The 24948-nt window shown below is 48.9% G+C and overlaps 1 protein-coding gene across 1 annotated transcript in view; it reads left to right on the top strand.

Moving 5' to 3' along the window:
• Positions 1-4270: 4270 nt before the first annotated feature.
• LOC131206699 (glutamate receptor 1-like) overlaps positions 4271-24948 on the top strand; it is a 66426-nt gene continuing 45748 nt past the window's right edge. The window contains exons 1-2 of the mRNA XM_058199370.1: positions 4271-4305; positions 23582-23734. Of these exons, the coding sequence (XP_058055353.1) occupies positions 23635-23734 (100 nt within the window). The 5' untranslated portion in view covers positions 4271-4305; positions 23582-23634. The remainder of the gene's footprint in view (positions 4306-23581; positions 23735-24948) is intronic.

Here is a 24948-nt window from a genome sequence, read left to right as displayed (position 1 = left end):
CGCATCGGAAAACGCTTGGAGCACGAGCCAATCCAAGAGGTCCTTTTCCGGGTGCTACCAATCAATGGCTCCGGCGTTTGGGGGAACACCGCCTAGGTTCGGATTGTTTTATTCCTTCGTCGATTGTTGCCGACACTGGCGCCGTAACAGCCGCGGGGCCGTACAAAAACAACATCACGCACGCCACCAACACTCATCCAGGGTTATTGCTTTTTATTTGGTTTTTCTTCACTCACATTTCGGTCCGCTGCTCGTAGCCGCGAAGAAATGTACGTTAAGGACGCTCGAACGAAATGCTTTAACCGACGTCGCAGAAAACATCTCCTGGCTTCGCTTTTACATTTCATCATTTCGAGAGCAGTGCTCGTGAACAGGACGTAGGTGGGCTTTTATTGCGGTTTAATTATTTCAGCAACCTTGGAGCGGCTGGAACGGCTCCGTGTCAAAGGGGGCGTGTGTTGGGCGAAAAATATGCTCGCCGTTCAGCCGGTCGGTCAATGTCTAAAGCATTTCGCTCGAACCGTGTCCGTATGGGAACTTCAGCTCGGCGAACACTACACATCAGGCGCACCGAACGGAACTTGCTTATCACAATAATATGAATATGAAAATGAAATATCGGTGCGATAGCAGATAAAAAGTGTGGCGGAAGATAAAAATGCAAATGTTAGGAACGTGCCGCTGGGCTGGGCTTCCGCCCGCCACGGCGTTCGTGGCCGCCCGCCCCGAACGGAGTACTACGCGTAATTTATATTTCCAATCCCACCCATACTAGTGGGTGTGCTCGCGCCCTCGTGTGTGTGTGGATAAGAAAGAGCAAATGTGTGGGTGGGGGGCGGTTTTGGGGTCTTCATTGAATGTCCCGGGACGGCACGGGACTCGTTCGGCAAATTTCTGCGTATGATGAAGTTTTTCTTGACTTCCGGTTCGTTTCGCATCTTTTTCTTCGGTAGTTTCCATTCCGAGATGTGTAACCGAATGGAAGCGCAGAGGCAAGATTCTTCGCCAAGATTGTCGATCGTCGTCGCTCCACGACGACGATGCTGGCTTCGGTTTCGGGGCTTTTTTCCTCCTTCCTGGCAGCAGGGCAGGGCCTATCATGCGCTTTCATCTTTGGTTGCCGGTGAGTTATGTCAGTTTCCTCGACGCGAGCTGAAGACGGCCTGCGATTGGAGGTGGCGGAAAGTTAAGAAAGCGAGAAAAAGCACGGCACCGCAGCGAATGTTCCGCCGCTTCGGTCGGTGCTTTGTGTAGCATAAAGCATTTTGGGACGCTCATTCACCATCTCTCGACAGGCGCGTATATTTTATTCGAATACTTCGAACGAATCGTTCCGCAGCAGACATCCGAGATGATTGGCCACGGCCAGCCGGCATCGTGTGCATTACCCTAGATGCACATAAAATATTCAGCAACCATTGTGCGTTCGATCATATGTAATGTATCAAGCATATCTATACACGTTCGTCGCAGTAGCCGATGTCGAAAGTTTTCTGTGTTGACCTCTTACCACTGGCTCTGTAAAATGGGTTGGAAATCCGTTGGGCGCGTCGGTGATAATCACGTTTCAGTTCTCGGCGCGTAACGGACTCTCGGGGTTCGAGATTTGAAAGACGCCACTGACGCCCTCTGTCGGAGCGACGCACACAGCGAAAGAGAACGGTGCAACATCCAGAGTATGCTCCCCAGCCGTTTGAGGGTGGCCGGTGAGTCGGGGGCTATGTCCTCGATCCGGTGTTCTGTGTCGTCCTGGTTTGTTCGCTTTTCATATCCTTCGGGCCTTCGGTCCTGGCGTCCCACGGAACGCGAGATGCTCCGGTTGCAGCTTCAGCTCTCGGCTTCGAGCCGTGTTCTCTCGTTCTCTCGCGCTCTCGACATCCACGGAGCTCCTCGGACGCTGCGGATGCTGGGCTGGGAAGTTTAGTACAACCCGAAGGCGGATAAGCGGCTGCTGGCCGACGTCGGTTTCTCGCGTGAACACGAGTGTCCTTTAGTACTAAAGTAGACGTCAGCCGTGATGGGCGCTCGGGCACGTACGCTCCGTACGCTCGAATCAGAAGTGTTTTAATCCTGGCTGCCAAATCTTCCACCGGACAGTCTCGGGCACCTGCGGCCGCTTCCCCGGGCTCTACCCGTTCCAGGTAGTGTACACGTCCGGGTGTGCGTGTGTATGTGTGGCCGTGTTGACCAACGCTCCAGGCTACCCTCTTGATTGCGTCGCGGCGGGCGAATCGTGAGCGAAAGACGCATCCCACGGCCCCATGGTACAGCCCACCCAGCCTACTACTGCTGCCTGTAGTCTTTGTGTACGTGTTTGTGTGATGCGCGGGCCGCAGTAAGTGCAAAAGTCACAGCAGGCTTAGCAATGCCCTAGGAGTGAAGAAAACCAAAACAAGGCCCTCGGGTCCAGGATGTGCGTAGTGCGCGATGAGAAGCGATCATTTTTCATTCGATTCCATTCGTCCGTTCTGTGCAAGTGCTGACAGCCTTTTGGGGCTTGTGTTGCTTTTTTCTCGAGCGGCACCACCTCTTACACTGGATTGCTACCCGCCCGACCACCACCGTGTACCGGAGAGAATGGCAATGGAATTTGAAAATTATTTGTGCCGAGGAAATAAATCACCTAACGGAGCGTGAACTGAGCCAGTCCGTTGACTAGTGCCTCTGTGTGTGCGGATGGAACCGATTGAAAACCTATATCTTCGCTCCGAACGGAAAAGTTTCCGCCAAGTTCCAAGAAGCCCGCGTCCGGCTTAGAGGAAACTTTTCGGCCAACTTTTCGTTCGAACGGAAGTGATTTGGTGGTCGGCGACCGCAACCCGCTCCCGCGTGGCCAGACGTGGCTCGCTGCAGCAGCAACCACCCTCGGTCCCTGGTGGATTGCGCGGGTTAATTGAATGTTATTAAATAAAGCATGTGAGTCAGGCGGGCGTCCCGTGGGGGCCCAAAGGCGTCCGCCGCTGATCGAATCTCGCGTACACTGCACTTAGGCGAACGGAAGGGCCACGTGGGCCCCGCTGTCTTCCGGACCAGTTTTCCCCAGGACAATGGATTCATAACGGAAAGGGCCCCGCTCGCTGCCGCTCGCAACGAAGCGGCTTAGACTGTCCGGCCCTGGACGTAACAAGTGAACCGAGGGCGTCCTGCGGTTCCTTCCAGTGGGGGGCGGTTCAGGGCCCAACGATTCAAAGTCAAACGATTGCCGGATGACACGGCCACCGCGCTGCCGCCCAATATTCAAATCAATATGTCAGGCTGGAAAGGATTTATTATGATGGGTGCCTTTATTTATGGTGCCACCCATACCGCTGCCTTGCTGATAAAATAACCGAATTTTACGATTTCAATACCACCGTCACCGAAAGTGTGTGCTATGAGACGAGTTTTAGTGTGTGTTCTACGGTTGTCAGTGTCTCTGGTTCTAAGGTTTTGTCTTCTTGTTCTCTGGCTTTTAGTGAATGTTGCCCCACAGTGCGGCAGAAACATGACGAAACGTGATTTTTCAGGCAGATCGTGAAGCGTCCTTTAGTGCGCACAGTGCAGTGAATGTCCTCAGTCGGCGTCCGGCAATGTCTGGTACTTAGTGGTGGCGCCGTTCTATCGGCGAGGCGGAAGATAATCTTATCGGATGACAGCCGGAAACGGGCACAAAAACTCCGTCGACGCGCGACCAGCCCAGCTGCGCCCTTGAACGTCATCAACGCGGTGGCTTTGGCGCGTCAGCGGAAGGCTCACATTTGAATTTATATTGAAAGCTGCGGCGAACCTGAAAGTGTCTGTCAGCATCGTTGTCAGCAGTGAATAGTGTGGCGGATGCATTAATCATGGCGCGGAGCACAAATGCCACCGGTGCTCGAGAAAAAAAGTAACCGAGTTCCTCCCAGGGCAACAGCAGGGCATTCGTGTAGGGCGAACATCGGTTCGCCGCGGTCCAGCCTTGTTTTCGCCTGCCAACCACGGCTGCAGATGGCCGCAAGTTACTTTCTGTGAGGTATCGGTGTGCCAAACGTTAGGACGTCGCGTCCCAAAGCAAGTGGCCAGTGACGAGTGTAGGTCGCCCGGAAAGGCGGGAAGCATAACTGGCGATAATTATGGAATTAATCACCGCTAGCATCTTGTGCCGCGCCCGGACAGTTGTCCGGGGCCGAGTGAAATCGAAGGGCGCCGGTTCCGCTTCCGGCGTGTGCCGGAGACCGGCAGCACTTATGGTGCCATTAGTCGGGCTGGCGCTCCTGGTGTGCCTTGGCAGCCTGCAAACACCGGTGCTGGCCAACGCACAGTCGCCGACGGAGAAGATCCCGCTAGGTAAGTGACGTGCGCTCCGATATTTGGTGCGGTTCCGGAAGCGAACCGATCCGAAATAAAGTCCACCCTCGGTGAGCTGATCTGTCAACTGATTTGTCCGGATGACGAATGAATATGGTTGGACGATTTCCGTAGTTCCCAGTTACTACGGGCCGTACCGTAGCAGTGCCGGGAAAATCCACTGTGAATGGTTTTGCGTACCATAGCCCCGTCCTGCCAGATACTGCCGCTTGTGGCCGCTCTCCGGTAACAAATCGAAATCCTCTTTCACTCTGAATAAGCCCCGACCCCGGAGCCGGAACCTTCCGAAATGGTTGGTCCGCCAATTTTCCCAGAAAGCCCGACCATAATAAGGAAAGGCAAATGAAAGGAAAATCTCATATCGTGAACCGGCAATCGGCTTTTCTTCGGCAACTGAAAAGCCAGCCCAGGGAAAGCCAACAGGGCTGCGGCTTCTTGCTGCGTCTTCGTCGGCCCCCTTATCGGTGGGTGATGCGGGTTTCGTGTTTGAGTTTCGGGCACTGCGCCCTTCTCGCAGCATATTGGGCCACCACCCACCGCCATGATGTATCTTTTTGATGAATGGGACAATCATGATCGTGATCGCAGCGTCTGCGGTGTCCACGACGACGACGACGACGGTGACGATAATGGCGATGATGGGGATGGTCAACTAACCCCTTTCTCGTGCAGTCTGGCGGCGGCTGAAAGCGAAACAGAGCACCAAAATCGCCGTTACGTGAATCGATTAAGCGTCATTTGAGCCCATCTGTCCCATCGCTTTCGGGGATAAGTTAAACACGAACAGAAATGTCACGAGTCGGTCTCGGACGGAAGACGGTGCGTAAAGCTGCAATTGCAATTACGGGCAGGGCCTATTCCGGTCCACGGAAGGTCGCAGTGACCTTAATCCGTTTCGATCCTTTTTTGACGTAGTTTTTTCATGAATACATTTTCCGGCGAAACTTCCTGCTGAAGAAAGGTCACCTTGGGCCAGACTGATCCCATTGTTGAACCTTTTCTTCGTTTAGGCCCTGGAGCCTAGAGTGACGTAGGCCTGCTACCCAGTGAGGGTTGGCCAGTGATTGAAGTTACTTCAATAATCAGACCCGACCTCGAGAGCTCGCGTAAAAGTAACCGTAATTAAATTCGTGCCCTAGCCATTCTTGTCCGCAGCTGGTCGGTTCATATCAGAATCTCATTCACGCGTGATGAGATAAAATCGTTTTTTCCCTCGGTTCGGTTACGGTTGGTTGCCGCAGGGAAGTGGCAAAAACGGGGGCCGAATCACACCCCCCAAAATTCATAGGGCCGGCAAGCTGACATTTGCGAAGCAACGCAAAAAGCCTTCTTCGAGGGGTTCGCGATCGAATCTGAACGGCGGAACGCTAAATACCCGCGGAAGTGTGGACAGGACATTGCGCATCGTCACGGGACGTGACTGGTTCACTTGTGCGGTAACCCGAGAAGCTCCGTCTGCCGGTCAAAGAGTCGTCGTCACACAGAAGAGAAAACTAGGAAATGCACAGAAACCGTCAATCGAGGGCCGAGGTACCTACATCCGACGTACGCCCAACTGGCTTGCAAATGTTGCACGAAAAAGCGCTTTCATCCCTCAATTGCGCTTCATTCCGGGCTGTCGGTTCTTTCGGCTGCCCGCGTGCGTCTTCTATGCGTCTCTGTGGAGCAAGATCAATTGCTCCTATGTATGGTCGTGGATCAATAAGAAACGAGAAGAAAAAGGATTCGGTACGTGAGTGGCTTTTTTCGCCCGGATTCATCACTGTCAAATCGATGCCCCGTTTTTTGAGCTGCTCGAGCAGATGCTCGAGGCTCCGTCGTCCGTCGCTGATCAAACGTAATGTCTCCATCGTCCTTGCCTCGCCCATCGGCATCGGTTGAGCTATTTTCTCTCGTCTGACACGGCCCAAAAAAGGGGGTGAAAAATCAACCACCTTCGGAAACACGATTAGGCGCACGCCTGGCAGTGCAGCGTGTCCGACAGGATGCCGGCCTTTTCGGGCAGCTGCATTCGTTGCTAGAGCCATCCATCCACACTTGGGATGGATTTGTCTTCACGCTACTTCACACCAAACGGGGAAGCACGACACAAAAAATTGCCGAACAACGTGGGCCAGAGCGTGCCTAACCCGACCTGGCACGTGCAGTCACTCAGTTCGCAGTCGGCTTCATAATTACCCGTGTTGGCAATGTGGACTTTTCGAGGGATCGCCTCGCACGGTGCATTTTAATCAATGTTCCCTCGTCTGAATGGCCAACAGTTAATGCTACGTGTTGGCATTCCGACATCGAACGCAAATGTGATCTCAGCAATTACCGCTATCAAGGCAGGAATCGATTCGGCAGGACGTGAAGTACCCGGCAATGGATGCATTCTTCTTCGTTAGTCAGAAGTTGAGTCAACCGGATATTTTAGAAGAAAATGATTCGTCATTTTCGCTCGTTGCCCATTTAATTTTTGTTTTCGCGTACATATTTTCTAAATTTTGACTGGCAATCTATAGGTGCAGCAGGGATAGGCGACGTTCAGGAATAGCCAAAAAGCGCTTGAGATCTAATTAATTCGCTGCGCGAACGAAGTTTTCGGTCGCTCCAACGTCCAACGATTAAATTTTTAAGAACAAAAGCTGCTTATCATTCAGGGTTCGGAAGCCGAACAGCGCGAAATGAGCACTCCGGGACGCGGGATCATATCCTTCTGTGTAGGGCTTTAAATAAAGTTTACTCATCCTCATTTTTCCACCCGGATTGGCACTACCGGCAAGTTGAAAAAGATTTGCCTTTGCTGGTTGCCGGTGTTCGATGCTTATTCATTTTCAACCTTCCAGCCGCAGTTTATGTCTCTCCATCGCAGTTTATGTATCGCACGGAGCATCCCATTCTTTACGAAGGGCCATGTTTTTGCACGCTCGAGAAGGTCACTGCGAAAATGAGTTCTATTTTCGTTCCTCGCAGCACGCAGCTTTTTATGGTGGTTTGCGTTAGTTTTGAAGTTTTCCCATTCTTCGCACACCGCCACACCAGACTTTCGTGCGAATCTTGCATTTTTTCGGCGCCCTTTCACCCGGGCGAGGCGACGAAAAACTGGTGCTGGAATCATGAATAAAAAGATTAAAATTTTAGCCAAACTTTATGTTTTCATTCCACTTGGTAACGGGCACCCAGCCGGGGTTCCCAGCTTCCCGAGAGCGGGAGCGCTTTGGGGTTTGGCGAAAGTTGAAGCGGAAAATGGCGGCTTCAAGTTGCTGGCTTTTAGAAAGTTTTCTTTTTAGCATCACCCGTGAATCGATACAAAATTTAACGGCTGCCAAGTTAAGAAAGAAACAGGGCGCGGGAAATAAGGAAACTCCTCGGAAAGGCTTCGTAGGAAGTATTCTACAAAAACCGCTTCCGGAGTCGGATGAGTTGCGTTGGCTCAAAGCTTCTCAGTATTACTCGGATTAATGATGTTCGATTGCTCCCGGAATCGAATCAAACCGTTCCCAGTCAATGCACGTTTGGCAAACAGTGAAACGTGAAACTAAAGTTAAAACGAACTCTTCAGAAGTTGCCACTGTCTAGAAGCTGTGGAAGTTACAAAGTGATTTCAAATGGAACCCCCCCGGCCGGTTCGGGCTTCTCTCGTGGCACGTTTTTGGCCCAACATTTCACTGCGGTTAGTGGATCAAAAAAAACCCTTTAATATCCTTTAATTGCGAGGAAATGCCCTGAAAGGCTGTGTTTCCTCCGGTTCGGTCACCGGTTCGGCCGGATCGGGATATTCGATTATATTCAGCATCTTGATGAGATTAAAAACTTCCTCGTTGGTTGCGGCAAACGGCACCAAGCCAGCGTTTGAAATGGCTGCTACCCGTCTATGTTTTCGGTAAAATCTTGGATCCGTTGCTGTCTCTCCGGGCGGTGCCCTGAAGAGGCCGCTTGGAATGTCGAATTGATTGTTTATAATTAATTTCCGTGTCGACTTTTCTCGGTCCCGTCGCTGTCACCGGCAGATGCCATCCATGTAATTTACACACTTACCCAACTGTTGCGAACGCTCGTGTGCTCCGTTCGCTTTGTGAGGACAGTCGGCCGAGCAGGAAGCGACAAATGTTGCCCGCTTTTAATTATTTCCTATTTATTTTCGAACCCAACCGGAAGCTGTCATCAGTGAGCTTCGCTACTCGGTTCGAGCGATGATGGTTGAAGGAAACTTTCCCGAAAGTGTTGTAATCTTTACAATAAGACGTCGGGGATACACAGGGACGATAAGGCGCGACCCGATTCACTGCCGCAAAACCTGCCACGAAAGCCCAGTGACTGTGGCGGCGTTGTTTGTCGTGCTTTAATTTGTTAGATTACTGATCTTGGGATGCAAAAATGGTTCATTCGCTTTTGCTATCTGGTTTTAATTTAGATGCAGAGCTCGAAATCGTTCAATCAGTAAACAGGTTTGGACGAATCTAATTGCATGTTTTATCGCCCCCGGATCGTGGAGTGGAGTTGCTCCACGGTGTGGTCCGACTTATCTTTTAATTAAATCACAATTTACATTCCTGTGGCCTACCGGTCTGTGCTACTCGTCCCTGCTCCCCTGCCGTGTCGTGCATATGTTTCTTGAACTTTTCAGTTGCATCGTGACCAGGTGAATGCATTTATCACTGCCAGGCCCGGTGGTAAACAAATTATTTTATCATCTCCACCTTGTGGGCGTGTGACCGATATCGACCGATACATCAAACTTCCACATCCAAAAAACGGTGGTAACTCCCAGAACGATTCGGTGGAACAAGGGGGACAATATGGTTCACCTACAGGGGAAACGTTATAAAAACGAACTCCAATTCTAACCTTGCTTCGAACCATGCTTGAGGCAAAAACTGCTAGAGGTCTTATGCAAATGACAGGTGAGCACGCAGTGGTGATTAAGCAAATTGGCAGTCGGAAAGAAAACGGGAAATCGGGTAGGTGTGCTTTTCGCGGCCCCTCCGAAGCGACGTGAAAGTTTCGAGTTGACGGTAAAAAGTGCTTATTTACATTTTACACCACAAACCATTTTGTGCACCACACTACAGATTTGGGATGCTTTTCTGTTTCGTTTTTTTTTACTTGATACGACAGACTGGCACTAGCGGCCAACGGTCAACCGGACCGGAAGAGGGAAGCTGGTGTTTTCCATTTTTCCATTTGTTTTCTGCCAAACGGGAAGAACACGATTGCAAACGGCATTTGGTGGGGGCCAACGGAGAAAAACCATACCAACCATTTCTCCGGGATAATCGTCCGGCAGGAGGGCCCGATAAGAACAACTGCCCCCGGAAATTTGTTGCCGCCGCAAAAACCTACAACCAGTCCGCCGTAAGCCGAGAGCCGGCACTTGGGCTGGGCCCCTTCGGCCAAGCACTTGAGCTGGGTGAAGGGAAGGTCGTGACGCCTGAACGGAGACGCTGCTGCTGCGAGCAATATTTTGGGAGGTCACCCTCGAGCGGGCCGCAAAAACTCGAAACTGTGTAGACAAGATAAATATCGCACTAATTAAGATAACAAATTGGGGCTGACGCTAGCGCCTTCGCCTTCACGCGGTGGCCCCGGCGTTTGATAAGAAAGTTTTCCCTCCTCCAAGACGATAGCATGACCATGGGCGGCGGATCCAAGAGCCTCGGCTGTCGACGTGGATCAACCTTTCCGACTTCCTCCGACTGATACTTCGCAACGTGGCTCGCGTGAAGACATTTTTAAACTCGCGCCCTAATAAACTCATTTGAATGCCTGATTGGGCGATTTCTTGGCCCGAAAACAATCCTCAAACTAATAGGCGATAAATGGAATGAATACTGAATGTAAAACAGCAACCATGTTGCTGTTTTAACACCACTACGCGTTGTGGAGCTTAAAAATGGCCCGAACATGGTCGCGATTAAAAACAGTCGTCCGCCAAAATTAGAGTCGCTTTTGCGTCGAACTCTGGTGAACATTTTGAATAAATTAATTCGAGGCTCGTTCTGCCGCCCTGGAGCCACCGAAGTACGGGTAGGCCACTGTCAGTGCACGGCCACGCGAAATTGTGCATTCGAACAAAGTGCTCCATGTGGGATAAATGTGATTTACGGCGCAGTAATCGGCTTATTGTTTACAGCCACCGGTTACAGCGAAACTAGTTGAGTACGTCCATTTTTTTTTAAACCGAAGCCACTTTGACTGCCCTGTGCGCCGATACTCCACCGAATCCTGCGCCCATTACTGCATTGTCCGCACAGACACAGACACTCGCCCAAAAGTTAAAGACGTACATCAAACACGCGGTGCTGCCGGTTGGCTGCTCCATTCCGATCCGATGAATCATTACCCACGGCCCACGCACGGGCACCCGAGCATTGGCGGGATTTATGGCCGCACTCATGCGGATAAACAGTTTCCGCGGGGCAGGCTCTTGAGCGGGTTTCGGGCTTTGGGCTTCGGGACTAGTTCCAAATTTACTTCGAACAGGCCAACAATTGGTCACGTTTGGTTAGCTGCTGACACCGTTTCTGCTCCACACGCTGGTGGGTTGTGTGAGCATTCATCCTTTTTTTTGGCCGCGTAAGTCGGTACACTCAACATGAATCCTTTCACCAAACATCGCCATGGAGAAAAGCTGGAAGTTATGCTGCAATTTCAGGATTAAGTTTGGGTAGCAGTACATCGTGGATTTTTTTTTACTACTTCAATTATCGACCCTCACAGGCGATGGCGATGGGGAGACTTTAGAAGACCTAGAAACCGATGATGCGAGACTTTAGAGACCTGTGCATCTAGAAAGCCATGTATTTTGGGAAACGTGTTTCGAAACGGTTTATGGAGTAGACAGAAAAAAGTAGTCGATTCCTACTGTTACAAATGAAAAAAATGTAATGATTGTAACAAGGTCGCGCTTCTTTGAATTCTCTTGGTGTTTTATTTCACAATCTCAGAGGAGCGGAGTTATAGAATTTAAAAGAAGAACCGTGTCACATCGGAAATCGAGGATCAGAATCGTTTGACAAGTACCTCACCTGGGCATGAATTTCTATGGAAGTCCTTTTAATTTTAGAATGTTGTGGATATTGATATCAGCAGATGGAGTTCCCTCTGGAGGCCTGCCATTACTGTGCAAAGATTAAATTTTAAAACCATGCTTTAACAGGGTGTTCTGTTTTCTTTCGAGTTTAGTGCCACCGTTCCCGGCTTCCAAATCACTCCGAGCGGCACGCAACGCTCCGTCATGTTTCGAACCGACCCATCAATCTTTCATTATCAGTTTTCGCCGTAACATGCGTAACGAAAACATAAAAATGTTTTGGAGAGTGTTCCTTTTTTTATACTCGTTGTTTGAACGCACACAACCGGGTGGGTTTCTTCTCCGGATCGGTCCCGGAGCCGGCAAGTCGGAGAGGTCAGGTCCCCCGAAACCTGGTTGGCGACCGAGACTGCATGAAAATAAATAATTCAATATCAACGCACTGACGCTTTCCGTGCCAGAAACGGAAAATAAAAGCCAGCCCCAAAGTCGTCCTGTGTTACATGTCAGCAAAATAAAGCACATCACTCGACGTCACTACGCACAATCGTTTGCCAATCGTTTTTCGATCGAAGCATATTATGGAGCAAAAAACAGGCCGACGCCCTGCGCCATTCTCTGTCTCTTTCGATCATGTTCCTAGTCGCAGCACGAAACGGAACGTTTATGTTCCCGCCACGCGCGTGTCGTGGAAAGCGAAAATTTCCATTTAAGCGATTTTTATCACGCCCCAGTGACAAACATCAATCAGTTTTGATAAAGTTTAACGCCGATAAACGCCGAGGGCGCCCCGTCAGTCCGGTTAAGCTCCGGCTCCACGTGTGCCGTTGTCACGTGTGTATTAGAGACAGGTTTCATTGGTGGACCGGTGGACCCCTTTTTATTTGTACCACTAGCTTTTTGGTTTGTTTTTGGCATTGTTGTTGCCCGCATGCTACCCTTTAACTTTGTCGGAATGCCCTGCCAAATGCGGCACAACATAAGCCGTTGTCCCTTTTTTTGTTGCTTGGTGCTTGGTGCTGCTGCCCACTGCCAAATTGCCGCATATCGAGGATGTGCCAACAAGGTGGAAGGAATGTCTTTGCACCACCGCCATTCGCCTGCCCTGTCTTCGGGCGGTCGGACTGGAAACGGTCTGCTAACGACCGAATAAATCGCATCGAAACGGAACCTCTGTCGCCGTGTCTAATGCTCCGTCTATGCTATGATTTGAATTGACATCGCTTCGGAATCTGCTCCGTGGTAGTTAATGTTGGTTCGGCAGGGAGGGACGTAGTAGCGAAAAGCTTAGGCATTTCACGACACACGACCAACGTGTAGGCTTGCCAACCCGGCATGTAATAAAAGAAAATGTTTCACGTGGTTATGCGATGTCTTGGTATGTGGCCAGTGATACCGGGCAGATAATTGGCTGTGATAATTCGATATTTAAAAGGCCAGACAGTTGCATAGAAATTTTTATTATTATGTTAAAATAGGTAAATAGCTGGAATAAATGAAAATAGGAATTACCACCTTGGTTAAAACAGATCGCCCGGGTATTTCGTTGCTCAAACCAAGACCGCGTCGTTTCCAGACGAAAAAGGAGGCATTACTCACGAAGAAGCGACTATTACTGTTAAAGAAGCGCATTGGAACTTCGAGAGGAGCCAATGTCACAGATGGCTCTAATGGAAATACTAAACATAGAGTTTTAAAAATGTGTTGAGGTTTGGATCAGGCGTTGGCATAAGAGCATTGCAGCCCCCTGTGGACTACTTTGAAGAAGACAATATCGATTTTGGACAATAAACAGAGATAGTACATTTTATAACTGAATAACAGAATTCCGGGAACTTGATCAAGGTGATATGCGGTAAACTCCGTAAAGTTTCGTGGGGTTACGGTTTTCCTCACAAGCCACCATTCTGAGCCGTTTTCTTCAACAGCTGACTTTGACATCCAACCACTAAATCAGATCGTGCCGCGCCTCGTGTGCCTCACTTGCGCTTCCGACAGCAGCCCCACAAGCGGATCTGGATCGCTGGCACAAAGTTTAGGGCTCCCAATCACTCTTCCTAGAGTGCCCTGGAGCGCGGCGAAAAGTTGACGGCAGCGCGGCGGCTTCGGGCGCAAAGTGTGAACCGCCGGCAGTGAGGCGCGTGCACTTCATGCAAATTACTGATCGATCAGCTCAATTGATTCAATTAAATTTTCACCACTATTGAGCCGCGGTTCGTTTTCCTTTTTTCTTTGGATCCGCTCGAGCGTAAGAAACGAGTCGCGTATCGGCTTCCGGTTCCTGCCAGGCTGCCATGTGCGGCCGGGCTGTCAACGTGAACGCTGGCTTCCGCCTTCGACTTGATCGGCTAAACGCGTCGCTGAGGTTTTTCGGGGGCCGGGAGAGCAATTTAAAAAATTATAAACCAACCTGAATGGAACCCGGTGAACCGAAGCGGCGGCGCCTGGCTTGAGTGACGGAAACCGATGACCGGAACCGTGTAGGTACGCGAGCGCTTGGCAAACATCCCGCCCTTTGGCCGGTGTCGATAAGTTTCACTCGAGAGCACCTCCGTGAACGAAGCATAAATCTAATTTTTTTTCTCCAGCTCTACCGAATGGAACGAACAAATCGGAATCGGAATTATGCCATGAACTCTCAGTGCTATGCCGCTGCCGTTAGTGATGGTTTTCGGTTCGTTTTTCCGCACGTTGAAGGTTTTTTTTGCCCTCGCCAATGCATAGTTTGCTCAACATGAGCGTTTTATTTTTATGTTTTCAACTTTAGCTGTTTGTGAAATAAATGAATGTTAAACTAAAAGCTCATTTTCCGGCGGGCGGCAAAAATGGGGGAAAAATGGTGGAAATATGATTTCATCTGGACAGAAATAAGTGAGCTCCGTGGCAGCATAAAGCGAATCGGAGGAGGCTTCAATGGGACAGTAGCGAACGGAAAGAATCACGGAAGGATGCCATTACATTTCGGGAGATCATAAAAAAGTTTATCAAATGCTCACGCTTCAAGACGATCGCAAAAGTTTTCTCCTGCAACACAGACACAATCACCAAATACTTGCGAAGCGGAATTGTTATTAAATGGGCCGCTTTCAGACTGCTGCTGCTTTAAAGACGCGAAAACGACGCGCGTTCCTCGATCGTCCAGGTTTGGCGGACCTTGGGATTGGAGCGTTTCAAAAATGGCCCAAAACTAATTGTTGAACTTTTAATCGCTTTTATTTTTGCAATTAACGTCTTGCGAGAGCGCCTTCCGTCCCGTGTGCGCCGTATTTATGTTTCCTTCTACGCCCACCCCGGTGCCCGGAACTAAGGCCGCACAGAGGGCACACAGCCCTTGTGGGATGCTGCGTCCTCTCGGGCGATAAAGTCCTGCTGGCAATGGCCTTTGAAGTGGCATACTTTATGTTCGTGTCGCACGACATCCATCTCGGCACTGCTGGTGCCCGTCGTTTTGCTAGAATTTGCGTTTATTGGATTGTTTGGCAGCGTCCCCGGGAAGTCCCCGGGAGCATCCCGGCAGCGTTCTGCCGGCAAAAGTTTCTGCCGCAATCCGAGTGCATCACCTTTGCGCGATCGTAGCCGAACCCATCCATCTTTCGCAGCCCAGTTCGAAAGTGCAGTTCGAATTTTCAAATGGTTCGCAAAACTTCCTCGTCGTCGCCGGTTTGTGGACGTCGATCAACGGGACGCAGGAAATAAATCAGCCGCACTCGCAAGCACCCGATCCCAGCGCGGCACAGTGGGCGGCTAGATGGTCACGTGGCGCAACGTGGCCAGTTTTTGGTTTGGTGTTTGCTAAAAATCGAATCACTGCACGAGTCTTTGTCAAATTGAAATCGAACCAAATCCCACTCAAGAGGTGTGCCACTCGAGCCAAATTCGATCGATTTCTTTCGCCTTTGACTCTGGCCGGAGCTTACACTCGCTAGCAACTGCTTCAAATCTTACATCTCTGGTCAGCAGCAAGGCTTTGGCCCCCTCGGATCTGTATCGAGTAACCTTGTGATCTTCCTGAAGCATTGCTACTCTAACTTTGACAGAGGTCTGTAGGTTGATACTTATAGACTTATAGTGACTTCAGGGCAGTATTTGACAGAGTTTCACATCAGTTGTTGACCTCGAAACAGGTCGAATTGGGCGTTTATCCTTTACTTATAAGTCGGTGTCATTCATGTTGGTGTGAATCAGACTCCTGGTCCTCTGCGTCGTGAGATGCGTCGGGCGTTTCCATTCCCCAACCGCAGTCTTAGCTTGCACCAGAGACAATGTCTGACTCTGATATTCTCTGTAACAGATCGGATGATGTCATTATTTTCTTTTTTAAATTATTGGTTTGCAACTTATCTTTAAACAGGTTAAGACCATGTTGATCTGCAAGTGATGTTATGCGGGGATTATTGCTGTTCTGCTACCCGTTGAAGAAAATTGCCAAAGAACCGCATCAAATGATTGTCGAAGCTAGTTTTTGGAAGATCGCAGTGCTTTAATCGGTTTAAAAAATTCAAACATGGTAATTTTGACATCACAAACAAACAGCATTGGAAGACCGCAAAAAAGATTGAGGACGCTGAACTACAACTTATGGACGAAAATGCAACGCCGAACGCAACAACAACTCGCGGATCAGCTAACTGCGTTTCAATACACCACGTCCCTACTGAAGCCTTAAATTGAAAAAAGAAGATTGAAAAATGGTTCAGTTCAAAGGCAGCAGGAAAACCAAAAAACCAAATGGGAAAATTTGCTCGCCAGGTACGAAAGGGATTCATTTCTCCATAAGATCATGATTGGGAATGGAAAAAGGATTCATTTTGGGAATACTAAAAAGAAAAAAACTAGTGGGTCAGTCCGGGAAAAACATCAACTTCGACTGCAAAGCCAGATCGGTTTGGTAAAAACACAATGTTATGTGCCTGATGGGACCAGAAAGGTGTGGTGTATCACAAGCTCCCAAAACCTGGTGAACATACTTTGAATAAAATTGCGTTTTCATTTCAATCATTATCGCCAAAAACATGTGATTTCTTGGAAACAAATCCAATTTCATACTTTCATACTGGGTCAGAATCGTCTCTCATCGGACATAATGACCCATCATAATGGTAACAATTGTTCGTCACTTCTTGAATTCAATAAGTCCCTTAATCAGAGTCGTACCGTTTTTGTTTTCGTGCCTTCATTTTAACTGTTCAGTTCATGTATCTAATTGTATACCGTCCATCAGCTTCTGCGTCCGTTTCGCCAGTTGTGATTGGTTGCGCTACTAGTTCTGAGTTAGTCCTGTGCGTTGTCCATCAGGCTACGTGGTCCTTTGACTGTGTTTTGTAATCAACAAATAAATCAACCATGGACTCCTGTTAACAAAAATGGCTGCCAAGCGCATGCTGAGACACTGAAGGGCGTGGATCTGCCTGCCAGGATCATCGGTGTCAATCAGCGGGTGTTCCGTGGTTTGATGATACGCCAATACGGCGGCCCCACACTTTTAGGGTCTCTCGCACTGGGGGGCGCGTGGGATCGATTTTCCCACCGAGGTCCACGCCGCAAACCACGCCGGGCCGCAAAACGATCCATCATTAATCATGTGCAGTTCGCTCGCTATCGGCGTGGCGCACGTGTCGTGCAGCAGATTGTGACCCGCACAACAACCGCTCAATCGCTGTGCCCGCGGTGCGGTGACGGCACACAATGAAGCCGAGATGACCATTCCATGGAGGTGCCCCGCTTGCTGGCGCTCTATGCAACTAATTAAATATCATCAATCTAAATTAGGATCTGCTAAGCTTATTTTTCCGGTGACCTTCTTGGGGTCGCGCAGCTGATTAAAGGTGCTACACTACGTGGCCTCGGCGAGGCTGCGTCGTGGTCCGTGAAAGCTTTCACCCGTGGCCGGTCGCTCGCTCGGGTTGGAAACGGCGGCGACAAGTTGACCGGGTCGGACAACCGGTTTCCCATCGCTGCCAGATGTTTTTCCTTGCGCATGGCGATACTACCTGCTGACTGGAGCTATCTCCGCAGTGGACCACACAAAGCCCTCCCGCCCGCTGTCCAGCCCCGCAATCCGCCCCGTGGCTCCGTGCATGAGTTGCGAATATTGCTGGCCGGGTGAATCGTGCGGCGAGCTCTGCCGAGGAATATTTCATGAGCCGTGCGTTGCGTGGAGCCCGTCGGATGTCCGTCTGCGCAACAAATCACCTTCAATTAGGGTAACGCCACGGTCTCGACCACGCAGCGTCCGCTCACCAAAGTTCTAATCGAATACGGAGTCCACCGGTCGCCGCGGCCATCCTGGGCCGTATCCGGCCCAGTCCGGGCCGGAGTCCATTTCGGTTGATATCACCCAAATTGGATTCCCACCGTTCGCCACCGGGGGTGCCACTCATGCAGGGGCCACTGCACTGCGAAACCAGTGGCCGAGACAGAGCATTATTAATTAAGCGAAAAACGGGTCAGCGATCCCGGGGCGTCTCCTGCGCCTATGGCGACACTTTGTCACGTAAGTCTTGGCAAACACTCTCCCAGCCCAGCGGCCGCCGATTGCAGGAAAATGGGAACGGTGCAAGCGAAGCGTTCCAGCCAACCTCACGCTGTGCGGTTTTTCCATCACTCCGATACGGCCTTTTTTCGCAATCAAATAAATTATGAATTTTGATTGGAGTCCTCGCCGTCGGTGGCCCCGGTGCGTATGTGTGAGTGGGGACTGTGCGGTACAGCAACGGGACAAGCTGTTAAAGATTTTGCCAAATTACTACTGCCAATACTTCGTGCAATCGTTTCGAAAGTGATTACGACTTTTGATGAGGGTTTCGGTTAACGATTCGACGGCGGTGTGTGCTGTGAGCGTCTAGTGGTCCTTTTTCCCCAGTTTCGACGATCCAATGGCCTGACTGCGCCATTTGACTTTTCGCCTCGTTAAACGAGGCCAAACTTTGTATTGCAATTGCACACGATGCTTCGGACATGCCACATAGCTCTGTGGCCAGAAGAATGTGGCGGTAATTTTGATTTTCGACTTGTTTGTGATTCCGATAGAGACAAATGTTTTTATTTGCAAGTTTGCATCACTGTCAGCAATATCCTTGTTAAATTATGTGTTAACATACTTGTTATTGGCTACGATACGGATCCTTTTGTAGACAGTTAAAAGTGAATTTCAACAACGCAGGTCCAATAATTCTTTTGTGTGAAATGCATTTTCTGCTGCCAAAAGTGTGAACATGTTGCAGAAGGCCTTTGACGAGCATGGAAAACATGAAAAACAATAATTCTGATGAAAAACAAGAATTTATAAGTGTTTAACTAACCTACTACTACGCTTGTTGCAATATCGAAAGAATCGGTGGAATCCATATCATATCACCTATTTGGGCCTCAGACGAGTGAAACGTCGTTTGGTACCAAAATCGTGACGATTTTGCATCACATTTTCGTGATCATTTCGATGCAACCTCCATATTCAACTGACCACGAGGCTTCCGGTTATTTACTAAACTCAAGAGGCCACTCCGTGGACACCGTTTTGAATCTATAGAAGAGATAGAGAGCGAAACGAAGAAAGCATTGGAGGCTATACCGAATGTTTTGAAAAATCCATTGGGGAGATGAAATGAAATCCGAAGAATATAAAGGGTTTTTGAGTTACAAGCAAGTTCTCGTGATTTGCAACACGGGTCATCTTTTAACTCTATGACTCCGCTCCTCCGAGATTGTGAAATAAAACACCAAGAGAATTCAAAGAAACCGAACCACCCAGACCTTGTTACATTTCATTTGTAACAAGTAGACAGACATAGCGTGGACGCTGTTGGTCCGTTTCTGGGGTACCATCCCAGTAATAAAACGCGTAAACTTTACAGACCGCGGGTTTCGGGTGCCTTAATTGGCCTTGCCCTCAAACCTTGCTCATCCGTAGGCGGATTCGCAGTTTAGTCTCCGGCTTCGTGAGCCGTGTTGTCGGACGTTTTTAAGACGACCAAACAAATGACCAATCGGACTGACATTCGTAAGTACGCAAGGCTTTTTTGTCCCATTATGGGCCGGCTCCACTGCCAGATGGCGCTGCGTGGTAGTAGTTGTACAACTATTAGTTATTCAAATTGCTGTTTATCGTGTCCCTAAGCTCCCCCTGTCGCACTCTCTAAGCATTTCAACGAAACGTTTATCACGTTAATCCAACCTGCAAACAGCACCGCGCGTTCCGGGCTGGTGGACGCCAGATGCAGCAACGTGCTCTGCCCCAGAGGCGATTGCGATGCTAATGATAATGGTTTTCGGTGCCTGAACCCTTGCCCGGATCTGTGGGGCGATTACGGCAAGATCGGAAAATTGTAAGGAAAAATTTAAGCACCCAAAGGGCCAAAGCTCAAACCGATTGCGGTGTTCACTGCTGTACGGAGGATAATTTGGGAATGTACAAACACAAGCCACCGACCGGTGGTGGTGGTTGGAAACAGAGACATTATGCTTTAACATCTGCTAAAAAAAAAAAAAAATTAAGTGTCCCAGAACACCATCTTCCGTATGTTGGTAGGATGTGCTAATGAAACGCGAACATTTGAACTAGAACTCTCAGGTTTCGAGTAGAGAAGTGCTTCAAAATTCCATTTCTCTCTGAATGTGTGACGCCGTAATCCATAATTCAGCAGCCAATAAAAGATTCGGATTCGGTTTTCGTTAAGTGCCGCCAATGGGTGCCATCGACGCAGCGCACCAAGAAAGGAAAGGAAACCGGCCCTTCGTCCTTATTGATCGGTTTTTGGTTGGAAGCAATGGGACGCGCCCCGGTTTTGGCAAGCGATACATACATTAATTAAATTCTTCGCACGAAGCAAGGTAATCGAGTAGCATTAGTGCTTAATGGTGGCTTAATTGTGAAATTATTATTCGACGTCAGCGCACCAGCAGCAGCAGCAGATCCCTGCTTAAATTTTCATCACCAGAGCGGTTTTTTGGTTTTAGAACCACTCGAAGGCTGACGCAAGCCACACGGCGCTGGCGCTTGTGACGTTGCCCAGGAACGGGCCGGTTGGTTGGCTTCCCATTCTTTCGGTGGCCTCGGTCGGAGTGCTGCGGCGGGGGGTTTCTCGGGCCGGTTTCGCGTGTTCATTGCCGCCAAAGCGAGTCCCCGGAAGGTTGTTGCAAAATTCATCATTCATCGCGTCGGGGTTACGGTGTTTCCATCGGTCCCCCGGATCGGGTGGATGCTTCGTCATGGATAGGACACGGATAAAATTTTAATTAATTTTTATCCGTCCTATGAATACCTCATTCTCACGCCGAGAGCCGTCGGGAGTTGGAGGTTTTTTTCCCTTTCCGACTCTTCGACGGTTTCTTGAAGTGGGAAACGCGGTCTTGGCGACTCCTACGGTTCGAGCATCGTTTTGCGGTCACTTGATGAACTGTTTATACGAATACACAGTCGGGTTAGGTGCGCATAAAGTTCCCAGCCCAGTGCACTGCGTAGTGAGTCGTTCTTTGAATGGGGCCGAACGCTACGCACCATTTAAGTTGGGCCAATGTTGATGAGCGCCTCGAACGAGGCGAACCGGTTAGTTTCGCTCGAAGCTTCAAATGATTAAATGAATGTGCTTAGCATACTTGAAAGCTAATCAGTTATCCAAACAGCACCATCTTATCAGCGGGCCCGGCAGGAGCCGAGTTTGTTTATGTTCAGCACCTTCCGGCACGCCCATCCATCAATGCGCCTGTTTTGCGCACACTTTTACATGAGCGCAAATGTGATTGACTCAAGGAAGCGGAAGCGAGGAACGCGACCGCCAAAACAGCTTCCGCGCTCGAGTGTCCGTGCTGTCATTGAATTTTCCGTTTTGCTCATTATTAAATTATTATTTATTGCGCTCGGGACATCGTTTTGCTGTTAATTGTGTTTGAGTCGCACGTACCGTAATTATGGAAACATGCTTCGGGTAAGGCGGCTCGAACGAGTCGTTCCTGACGCTTTAAGGTTACACGATAGAAGCCTATTTTAGGAGCATTTTCCACTACTTAGTTACTTATGTAGTTAGTTATGTAGTTACACTACATTTGAAGGAAATCTACTCCAAGTTATCGGTCATTTTGGAACTGGAATCACTTCTTCAAGGCTTCCTTATGCTTCCTTTTGCTTTACGCTATCCTTATGCTTCCTTTATATAGTTCATATTACACAAATCCCGTTCGAAAAGTATCAGGACTGTGTTCTTTCTACTCAAAATAATCTCCATAAGATATGTTGCGAATGTGTTTTCCAACTCACAAAGAAGAAATAAACAACTTTCCTGTATGGTTTTTTTGGCTTCTCCTTGGATGCCGTAAAAAAATGAAGTTTGTTAAAACTAATATATAAAAAAATAAGAATTTAGAAAAACATGGTGTCATTGAAAAAAATAGTGTCATTGAAAATCTGTCAAATTACGTGTTAACATTCGAACTGTCTGATCATGCGAACATTTTTATGGCTGACGCAACATTTGAACAACAGTTCGCCATTTGCGAATATGCCAAATCATAGAAATTGCAGAAATACGTGAGAAACGTTACTGTCGACGGTACAAGACATTGCGACATCGAAACTACACGGCCCGCGAGAATTCGAAAGCCCACGTGACCATACTTGGTCTAATGTATCAATTTTTTCTAAGCAATTGGTGTGCTCTTCACGATTGCTTACCAAGAAAACCATAGCACAAGGGACATTTAAACCATTTATGGCCAACAATATGCTGGGCCAACAGTATCAATCAATTTATCTTATTTTTATAGTTTTGGTGAGTTGGTTCTTTGGACGCTGGTGATTTCTTATATTTTGGGATTTTTTTATTTCAACACTGGTTCTAGTTACTAACAACTATGTCAACGCATTTCAAGTGTAATTTTGGATGCATAAAAAACTCTAATCAGTCACAGCACCGCCACTGGCGCGGCAAGTAATCGCACGGATGTTTGAACATTTGGAGAGAAAATATTTGGAAAAATGTTACCTTGCTTGGCTGAGTATTAAGTTGGCGTTAGATAATACAGGATAATACAGTATATTGTAAACAGTTCCAAATGAAACTATTGTGCAAAGCAGTGTGAACTATTGTGCCTGAAAGGTTGAAAGTCGTGCCGAAGTCCTTAGGACTGAGATTAATCTCTCGCTGTCTTCGTTCATGTCCGTACGATTCAATGGGCACGTTAAAGGAGATCGAGAGCAGTGCGACCTGACTGGAGTTTTCAGGATTAAGCGGAATCCATCCGGCCAGCAGTTGTTTCCACTGCGTAGTAGATTTCCGATTGAATCGCCCTGAAATGCCCAATGCTTCCGGTAAACGGTTTCTTTGTTGTGCCTCCGTGCCGCAACCGGTGGTTTTGTGGCGTGGTGGAAAAATCACAAAGTTGTCCCGTTCATTAGGCCGCGGTCATAATACGAAACAGTTGCGGTCAACGAAAATGGCGCTTCCATCATGCCGTGCTCGTGAAATTTATCCTCGGAGGGCACTTAGGGTCCCGCTTCTTGGCGGAACAGCCTAGCAACGCTTCGTTAGTCACGCGATGGGCATTAAATGGGCCTCATCTCGCCTCCTGTGACAGCAATCATGAGCTTGGCGAAGGTGAGCTCGGGTGGTGCGGCTTAAGCCTGGTTCGCAAAACAATTGGGCTTACAAAAACCACCGACAGCCGGGATTGTGGTCGTGGAAGAATCGTTCATTGGCCGGAAATTGTTTTCTGAGCGACCCTGCCGCTCCCACTACCTCGAGGGTGGCTGAGTGTTGTGTGGTTTTCTGTGCTCTCCACCGTCATCCGTCGTCGTAGTCGTCGTCGTCGGAAGGGTCCGGGAAATTAGCGGGCGTTAGCGAAAGTCATTTTCCCCGGCGTGACCCAAAGCTGTTCGCCTTTCCGGTGCCGGGTGAGCGCAGTAAGCAGATTGGATGGGAAATAAGCTCGCTGATGAATGAAATCAAAGATGTTGCAATGGCTCCGCCAAACGCAGGGCGAGGTGGACGAGATCTTCTTCAGTTCCGTCGTATGTCGTACTCGCATTGCCTCCCGCGGTCCGCAGCCATGCCACAGAATCGCTCCAAACGGTGGCCCTGTTTGTTGCCTCCGTTCGCTGTAACTGCCTCGCAGGGGCAACAATTTTCCTCCCAATTAAACCCCAAACCCGTGCTACGCCAAGGAAATTCCATCCCACGGAAATCGTTTCACCGTTCCTAGAACCATTCGCGTATTTTAAACTGAGCGATTTTCTGCTTCCCATTTCAGGTGCAATATTCGAGCAGGGCACGGACGAGATACAGTCGGCGTTCAAGTTCGCGATGCTTAACCATAACCTAAACGTGACAGCGCGACGATTCGAGCTACAGGCGTACGTCGACGTCATTAACACGGCGGATGCTTTCAAACTATCGAGACTGAGTAAGTACCGTGCGGTGCGGGCGCAGCTGGTGGTGCCTATGTTGGGCTGAAAATAGGATCAATTACCAAACAAGTGCGCTGCCTTATTAGCTGCAGCCTCGCAATCAAAATCGTTTGAGTCCATTAGTTCCGCTCATCAGCTCAGGTTCGTCGTCATACTTCCAGCAATAAGTGGAGAAGCGAGATTACGAAGAGCGCCAATCTGGAAGCCTTTGGCTAAACTGAGTAAAGGCAGCCATTCATTAGGCAAACTAATGAAAAGCCGATCAAATTGAGTGTCACTGAGTGTTCTTTAATGCAGTGCTTCAAGATATTCCGTTCCTAACGCAGGCTGGAAGCTGAGTTTCTTCCCTCCGAACATGATGATATTTCTTGCACAGAAAAACTCAATCTCAAAACATGATCAAAATTGGTGGGACCAACACACAAAAAAGTGGATAATCATAACGATAGAAATAACAATACACTGATTTGTGTTTACACCAGATATAGTGTTGGAGATTATGGAGCCGCTGTTGGGAATTATTTTGACATCTGGCTACTTCCTCCACATTAAAGCTCTCTGATCTTCGGTTGGTTTAAAAAAGGTTTGTCGCAAGTCTTCTGAAACCAAATCCAAAACAATAAACCAAGCTCAGATACCAAATAAGATCCTGACTGGTAACCCTATTCAAAATCCATCGGTGATCGGTAAGGAATTTTAGTAGTAAACATATGTTCATTAGAATCAAATTTCGAATCGAATTCATAGTTCATCATCGAATTTTAGTTCCAGCTAGGTGCTTCATCTGCCCTCTACGACGGATGCTCGCGGCTGATCGACGATCGATTGGCCGTCCAGTTGCTGCAACTCTATAGGATAATACCGCGAGAAGCAACCTTGGCCATAAACAAATATCAAAGAAGGAACATCTTGTAGTGGGTCTATTTCCGTGTCACGTGGGACACGTGGCAATTCTGGCATCGCAAGAGCCAATATTGATAAGTATCTGCTCGTGCGCTTGTTCTTGCAACCATTCAAATATTTGCATTTGAAGTGGAAATGATACGCCGAATTGGGGAATGGTTCACCGAGTGCAAACAGCGGAGAATGAAGCCCTTTTCCGAGCACCGTGAACGGAAAAGAAAATTATTCTTTACCCCTCCAGCCACACACGCATGACAAGCGAGTCATTTCTTATTCCAAAACAACACCCCGTGCGGCCGGTCCCCGG

Source organism: Anopheles bellator, chromosome 1 (assembly GCF_943735745.2).
Source record: "Anopheles bellator chromosome 1, idAnoBellAS_SP24_06.2, whole genome shotgun sequence".
In the NCBI taxonomy this organism is placed as follows: domain Eukaryota; kingdom Metazoa; phylum Arthropoda; class Insecta; order Diptera; family Culicidae; genus Anopheles; species Anopheles bellator.
The sequence above is the reverse complement of the archived record's forward strand: the minus strand, read 5'-3'. Positions and strand labels throughout refer to the sequence as shown.